The sequence below is a fragment of the Nicotiana tabacum genome, chromosome 11 (assembly GCF_000715075.1).
Source record: "Nicotiana tabacum cultivar K326 chromosome 11, ASM71507v2, whole genome shotgun sequence".
Taxonomy (NCBI): domain Eukaryota; kingdom Viridiplantae; phylum Streptophyta; class Magnoliopsida; order Solanales; family Solanaceae; genus Nicotiana; species Nicotiana tabacum.
Genome location: NC_134090.1, coordinates 53,676,498 through 53,685,331, shown reverse-complemented (window position 1 = coordinate 53,685,331; position 8,834 = coordinate 53,676,498). Strand labels below are relative to the sequence as shown.

General features: G+C 40.9%; 1 protein-coding gene across 1 annotated transcript; it reads right to left on the bottom strand.

Moving 5' to 3' along the window:
* Positions 1-7,869: 7,869 nt before the first annotated feature.
* On the bottom strand, positions 7,870-8,478 carry LOC142165847 (uncharacterized). The gene has a single exon (XM_075224226.1). It carries the CDS (start codon positions 8,476-8,478, stop codon positions 7,870-7,872), a length of 609 nt encoding a protein of 202 aa, XP_075080327.1.
* Positions 8,479-8,834: the final 356 nt, after the last annotated feature.

The following is an 8,834-nucleotide window of genomic DNA, read 5'->3' as shown; positions in this document are numbered from 1 at the left end:
TGTTTCCTTTTATCATGAATACAGATTTTCTATTTTGATTTGTTTAGAGGGAATACATGTCAACCGTGCAATGTGACAATTCCACAGTATTGGCTTTACATTTGGGACCAAGTTTTTTTAAGGGATTGCAGTAACTTATCATATGAGGTGTGGATGATATGCCAAAAATGTAGTCTTCGATAGTGATGTACTGTAATTATTTTGTTTGAGACATAAGTTGAAGACAATCGTCCTCGATATTAATATGCTTTTCCTGCTACTCTTCCCCTATTATTCTACAAGAAGCTCTGAACAATGGTACTGGTTGCACAGACTTAGTCTAATTGTTGGCATTCCATGGTTAGGCGGACCTATAGGTATGTAATTAAAACATCATGACTACGGGTACGGTTCCCGTGACGTAGTTGCGATAGCTAACTTCGAATTAGTTCTAAATATGAATATCCTAATTTATTTAGTTGAATAGTTTTGGGGTGTGCCATCAATACATTTGACTCATATAACCTATGACCCTCATATTTTATAACTTAGTTATTAAGAATGAATCTCGTTGTTTGCTTTAGGCACGCAATTAAATTATTACAACTATGGGTACGGTTCCCGTGTTGTGGTTGTGATACCTAAATTTAAATTAGATTAAAGTAGGAGCATCTTTAGTTGGCCTTCAAAAAAAATATACAAATCATTTCTTTTAAAATAATTTGAGGTACGCCATACACAAACAAAATTCGTAATCTATGGCCCACATATTAACTATCTTAACTAGTGTAAATAATGTGGCCCTCATATTAATTATCTTAACTAGTGTAAATAATGCCTTGAACTTTCGCAGTTTGCTTTAGTCACGTTAATTAATTAATTGACATAGCTATGGGTACGGTTTTCGTGACATGGTCGAGACACCTAATTTCTAAAAATCCAAGGGTACATTTATGTGACCCGACCACAATTTAATCTTGTTGATAAAATAAACATGTTGTAGTTCGTGGGTATGGTTCCCGTGACATGATTCGTAGCGTGTAATCAAATAATTAGTTGTATAGTAATTGGATTATTAGAAGCGGTTTTAAAGGAATAAAATGCATATAGGTTTAAAAATGATTTAAAATCAGATAAATAGGCCAATAATAATAGTTGAGTGACCGTGCTAGAACCACGGAACCCGGAAATGCCTAACACCTTCTTTCAGGTTAACAGAATTAGTTACCTGGATTTCTGTGTTCGCGGACTGTAAAATAGAATCAATCTTTCCTCGATTCAGGATTTAAAACTGGTGACTTAGGACACCATAAACTATCCCAAGTGGCGACTCTGAATTTTAAATAAAATAATCCCGTTTCTATTGTCACTTAAATTGGAAAAACTCTCTTATACCCTCTCGGGGTAGAAAAAGGAGGTATGACAAGTATCACAATATATAGTATATGAACCTGAAGCTGATGGAAACACTAACACTGGAGCTGTGGTCAAAGGCAGTCTTGAGCTTCTGAAAGCTCCCCTTACTCTCATCCGACCACCTGAAAGGAGCACCCCTTTGAGTCAATTATGTCAAGGGTATACGATAGATGAAAATCCCTGAACGAACCGACGGTAATAACCACCAAACCAAGAAAGCTGCGGATCTCTATGGCTGAGGACGATCTGGACAATTCTGAATCGCCTCTATCTTCTTCAGATCAACCTGATTACCCTCAATGGACACCACGTGCCCCAAGAAAGCCACTGAACTGAGCCAAAACTCACACTTAGAGAACTTTGCATAAAGCTTCTCCTCCATCAACCGCTGCAATACAACTCTCAAATGCTCAGCGTGCTCCTCCTAACTACGCGAGTACACCAAAATATCATCAATGAATACAATAACGATCAAGTCGAGATAAGGTCGAAACACGTTATTCATCAAATGCATGAATGCTGCTGGGGCATTGGTCAGCCTAAAAGACATCACAAGGAATTCATAATGACTATATTGGGTCTTGAACGCTGTCTTAAGAATGTCCGAGTCCCTAATCTTCAACTGGTGATACCCTGAACGGAGATCAATCTTGGAGAACACTCTCGTTCCCTGAAACTGGTCAAATAAATCATCAGTATGAGGCAAAGGATACTTGTTCTTGATTGTGACTTTGTTCAACTGCCTGTAATCAATGCACATCCTCATCGTGCCATCCTTCTTCTTCACAAATAGCACCGGCACACCCCAAGGCGACACACTAGGTCGAATAAACCCCTTATCAAAGAGTTCCTAAAGCTGCTCCTTCAACTCTACCGGTGCCATATGATATGGTGGAATAGAAATGGGCTGAGTGCCCGGAACCAAATCAATACCAAAGTCAATATCCCTGTCCAGTGGCATGCCTGAAAGGTTTGCAGGAAACACATCCAGAAAGTCCCTCACTACCAGAACTGAATCAATAGTAGGGGTCTCTGCAGTAACATCCCTCACGAAGGCTAAGTAAGAAAGACAACCCTTCCCAACTATCCGTTGGGCATTCAAAAATGAAATCACTCTATTGGGAACATAATCCGTCGAACCTCACCAGTCAATCCATGGCAACCTTGACATAGCCAATGTTACTGTCTTAGCATGACGATCCAAAATAGTACGACATAGAGATAATCAATCCATGCCCAATATCACGTTAAAATCAACTATACTAAGCAAAAAGAGATCCACTCGGGTATCCAAACCCCCAATAGTCACCACACACGACCGATACATACGATCCACAACAATAGTATCACCCACCGGAGTAGATACATGAACACATGAAATAAGAAACTCGCAGGGCGTATCAAAATAATGATCAAAATATGATGACACATATGAAAAAGTGGAATCGTGGTCAAATAATACAGAGGCATCTCTGTGGCATACAGATACAATACATGTGATCACAACATCTGAAGCAATAGCATATGGTCTAGCTGGAAGTGCATAAAACAGGCCTGACCACCAACTGATCGACCTCCTCCTCTAGGGCGACCCCTAGCTGACTAACCTCAACCCCGAGTTGGCTGGGCGGGTGGGGAAGTAACTGGTGCTGAAGCCGAACGCTGACTCCTCTGCTGGGATGAACCTCCTGTAAGATGGGAACAGAACCTCTTGATATGACCCAAATCTCCACACTCGAAGCAACCTCTCCCAGCAAATGGCGGTGGGGACTGAAGGGAGCCCCGAGAACCGGGATACCTACTAGAAGAACCAGGCATAGATGAACCCTGAACTAATGGTGCCTGAGTCAAACTCTAAGATGGAAGGGAACTGAGAGATGAGTAAGCCTGATGTGAACTTTGAGAACCATGGCCAGATGATCCACCACGGTGGCCCAAACAGGCTGGCTGAGCATGTCTGAATGGACGGCCTCTGCTGTGCTAAAACTGGCCTCCCAACGGAACACCACCAAAACTACCTGATCCCTGAGGCCTCTTGGCCTCCCTCTCAACTCGATCCTGGAGGCGAACCGACTCGATCTCTTGAGCAATGTCAACCACCTCCTCAAAAGAAGCACCAGACACCCTCTCTCTGGTCATAAGAATCTGTAGATGATAAGCGAGGCCATCCACGAATCTTCTGATCCTCTCCATATCTATAGGAACCAACCAAACAGTATGACAGGGTAACTCAGAAAAACGCATCTCACACTGCGTCACAGTCATATCATCCTAATGCAACTGCTCGAACATACTTCTCCAAGAAGAGAGTGGAGAATTCCTGCCAGGTAAGGGGCGCTGCACCAATAGGCCTACGCCTCTCATAAGCCTCCCACCAAGTAAATGCAGCTCCAAAGAACTGAAATGTAGTGAATGAGACCTCACTGGTCTCCAGAATACCTGCTATTGTCACATCTCCTTTTTTACATCTGAGGGATATATAGGAGAGTTTTTCCAATTAAAGTAACATAAATCGAAATGGGATTTTTTTTATTTAATTCAGAGTCACCACTTGGGATATTTATTATAGTCCCAAGTCATCAGTTTATTTTTAAAATCCCAAATCGAGGAAAATCGACTTTATTTAAGAGCTGTCACACCTCCTTTTCCTACCCGAGGGGGTATATAAGGGAGTTTTTCCACTTTAAGTGACGTAATCGAAAAGAGATTATTTTAGTCAAATTTAGAGTCACCACTTCGAATAGTTTAGAGTGTCCCAATTTACCGGTTTATTTTAAAATCCCAAATCGAGGAAAATCGACTTTATTTAAAAGTCTGCGAAACCAGAAATTCTAGATAAGGCATTTGTTAACCCGGGGGAAGGTGTTAGGAATTCCCGGGTTCCGTAGTTCTAGCACGATCGCTCAAACTATTAATAATTGTCCTTTATCTGATTTACTACACATTTTAAACTTATTGTGAATTTTTGCGTTATAACCGATGTTAACTATTTGTGGAATTATTCTGGAACAAATTGCGATTATCGTACACTTGTTTGTTTGATACACATTACGAATCGTGTCATGGGAACCATACCTACGATCTACAACATATTTAATTTATTAATATTATTAGAAGTTGTAGCCAGGTCACATAAATGTACCCCCGAATTTGGAAATTATGTATCACAACTACGTCACGGAAACTACACCCCGTAGCTATAGTATTTTTATTATAAACGCGCCTAAAGCAAACTACGAATGTTCAAAGTGTTTTCTATACTAGTGATGATATTAATGTGAGGGCCATGGGTTATGAGTTTTTCTTGTGAATGGCACACCTCAATTTATTTTAAAGGATTTTACTCGACTAAAAGAAAACTAACAGATCTTCATATTTAAAACTAATTTGAACTTAATATAAAGCTATTAATTATATACATGTTTTAGGGTATATGTGTTGGAACTTTTATCATTTTGGATAAGGGAATTGGGACAGTAATAGCCTGCTGGTTACTTGGTAAAGGACAAACAAGCATTGAAGCTGTACTAGGCTCAGAACTCAGCCCAAAAGCGAAAAGAAACTCAAGGGCCTTGACAAGTCTGCTTTCTAACCAAATTCGGCCCACATTGGGTAAGTATTAGACGGGCCCAGTCACAAATATTTATTAACTGGGCCTGTCCACCTTTGCGTTTAAGCAAGCCATAACTTATATGATATACACATTTGTTAAAAATTGTAGACCAATTTATTTTTTATGTATAAAAATCAGAATCGAAAATATAATTCAAGTTTGGAAATTACACTACACATGATTTGCAAGACAATAAAAGACATGCATTTATACTATAGTTCACAAGAGAAACTTTATAACTGAGCCAAGCTATTGTGTTTAATGCTCAGGCCCAATGGCCTAGTCCCAGACTCGTTCGAGATTTGTTTTTCCCATCTGGGCTCATTCGCAAGTTTGGCCTAGCTTGAATCGCAGAAACAGGCCTTTTAGCCTTGAAGATATGGCCCATAGCCTTGGCCATTGCACCACTGGGCTTACGAAAATACAACAACAAAATAATTACATTCCTAAAAGCAGTTGTTTTAAATCTCAGTACATGAAATCAGGACCTAATTCTTTACAGTATTCTAGATGAAAATAAAGCTTTCAAAATCAGAACATTACATTATGACCTATTAATACATAAACTACTACATTAGCAACTAATCTATTACATTAGAATCTTATAAGAAAAATACAACATTTGACTCTATCACAACTTCTAGGAAGAAACTAATAGCCCAATGAACATCCACTCCCTTTGGATATAGTTGATCCATTAAGCTTAGTTCACTGATATGAGGCCCTCAATTTCAGTATAATGACAACAAGCAAATCCAGTTATTGGGCTTTAACACATGCTGATTTGGCCAATTAGAGGTCAAATCCATAAGTTACAGCCTATAGGCCACATGAACTCAAACAAATATTACACTAGAATTATTTGTGATCAAAGGAGGAATGAACAACAGCTTCAGTGACCAAAGTTTTAAAATCAGTATAAAATTTTAACTAAGTAAATTCAGACTTTGGTCATTTTCTAAGAGAGGACTACAAATATCAGCTGACCAAACAAGTGCTCATGCTAGTACATTTCACATTTTTAAGCTCACACAATAAAATTAGCTAAGTTTTAGAACAAATTAATCAACCAACACATGAAGAAACATTCATTTACTACAAATAACTTTGCAAATTCTGATATTTTTATAATCTATCAAACAAAGCAGTTACATAGGTGAACTGGAATCAATACCTTAAAGTGTGAAAAACAACAAAGAATAAAAAATATTGATAGCTGAAGATCTAGAGATGGAATTAGCAATCAAGAGCAAACAACAGTAGTAGAAAATAACAACAACAACAACATACCTAGTAAAATCCCACTAGTGGGGTCTGGGGAGGGTAGGATGTACGCAAACCTTACCCCTACCCTGGAAGGGTAGAGAAGCTATTTCTAGGAGACCTTTGGCTCAATAGAAGAGATAATAATATCAGAAAAGAAATGCAAGAAGAGATATGTAACAACAAAATAAGCAAGAAAAATAATAATAATATCTTAAAATACGCCAAATCAGTAATACAATCCTATGCAAAACAACAAAATAGTGTGAACAAAACATAGCCCGCTACCAAACTTAGGCAAAAGCTCTATCAGACTACCCAGTACAAAAAGGAAAAAACTATGCACTACCCTCTAACCTACAACCCTAATGCTCGACCTCCACACGTTCCTATCAAGAGCCATGTCCTCGAAAATCTGAAGACGCGTCATGTCTTGCCTGATCACTTCGCCCCAATTCTTCTTAGGCCACCCTCTACCTCTTCTCGTACCTGCCAAAGCCAACCGCTCGCACCTCCTAACCGGGGAATCTATGGTTCTCCTTCGCACGTGTCTAAACCACTTAAGCCTCATTCCCGCATCTTGTCGTCTATGGGAGCAACACCCACTTTCTCTCGAATATCTTTAGTCCTTATCTTATCCAGTTTAGTATGCCCGCACATCCATCTCAACATCCTCATCTCGGCTACTTTCATCTTCTGGTTATGTGAATTCTTAACTGGCCAACACTCAGCCCCATATAACATAGTCGTCCTAACCACTGCTCTATAGAACTTACCTTTGAGTTTTGGTGGTACCCTCTTGTCACACAGGACTCCGGATGCTAACCGCCATTTCATCCACCCCACCCCAATGCGGTGCGCGACATCCCTATTAATCTCCCCATCTCCCTGGATAATAGACCCTAGGTACTTGAAACTTTGTCTATTGGGGATGACATGTGAGTCGAGCCTCACCACCCCGTCCTCTTTCCCCGACATGCCGCTGAACTTACACTCCAGATATTCTATCTTGGTCCTACTCAATTTGAAACCGTTGGACTCCAAAGACTGCCTCCACACCTCCAGTCTCTCATTAACACCGTGCGCGACTCATCGATCAGAATTATATCATCAGCGAGCAACATACACCATGGCACCTCCCCTTGAATATGGTGTGTCAAGGCATCCATCGTCAAAGAAAATAAGAATGGGCTAAGCGCAGATCCTTGGTGTAACCCCATAATTACCAGAAAAAGCTCGGAGTCACCTCCCGCAGTCCTGACTCGAGTCTTAGCTCCATCATACATATCCTTTATCGATTCAATGTATGCTACCGGCACCCCTTTCACTTCCAAGAATCTCCAAAGAACGTCCCTAGGGACCCTGTCATATGCCTTCTCTAGGTCAATAAACATCATTTGCAAATCCCTCTTCTTATCCCTGTGTTGTTCCACCAACCTCCTTATAAGGTGGATAGCTTCTGTAGTAGAACGACCCGACATGAACCCGAACTAATTTTCAGAAATAGATATATCCCTTCTCACCCTCCCTTCCACCACCCTCTCCCAAACTTTCACGGTATGACTTAACAACTTAATGCCTCTATAATTGTTATAATTCTAGAAATCACCTTTATTCTTAAACATCGAAATCATCAAACTACATCTCCACTCATCTTCCATCCTCTTCGTCTTGAAAATAACATTAAACAGCCTAGTCAGCCATTCTAAGCCCGCTCTACCTACATACCTCCAAAATTCTACTGGAATCTCATTTGGTCCTGTCGCTTTGCCCCGAGTCATCTTGCCCACAGCTCCCACTACCTCCTCAACCTTGATACACCTACAGTACCCAAAGTCTCGGTGACTCTCGGAGTGTCCCAACTCCCCTAGCACGATGCTACTGCTCCCCTCTTTATTCAGAAGTTTATGAAAGTACGTCTTCCATCTATGCTTAATCTGGGAGTTTTTTGTCAATACTCTACCTTCCTCGTCTTTTATGGACCTCACTTGATCCAAGTTACGAGCCTTCCTCTCTCTCATTTTGGCCAGCCAAAATAGCTTCTTGTCCCCACCTTTTCCCCCCAGTTCCTCATACAACTGTTCAAATGCATCAGTTTTAGCCTCTGTGACCGCTAATTTTGCCTCATTCCTAGCTTCCTTATACCTCACTTTGTTTGCTCTCCTCTGCTCCTCATTGGTACTCTCCACTAACGCAAGGTACGCCATTTTCTTTGCTTCCACTTTACCTTGGACCACATCATTCCACCACCAGTCACCTCGGTGGCCGCCATAGTAGCTCTTCGAGACCCCTAACACCCCTCTCACCGCCTCCCTGATACAGTTCGTCGTAGTCGTCCACATAGCATTAGCATCCTCACCAATCTTCCAGGCACCCATAGCCATCAACTGCCCCTCTAACTCGTGTGCAGTATCCTTAGCCAAAGCACCCTATCTTATCCTCGGTTGACCCCGTACAAACTTCTTCTTCCTCTTTATCATGATACTGACGTCCATCACCAGGAGCCTATGTTGAGTCGCGAGGGTCTCACTCGGGATCACCTTACAATCCTTGCACAACTCTC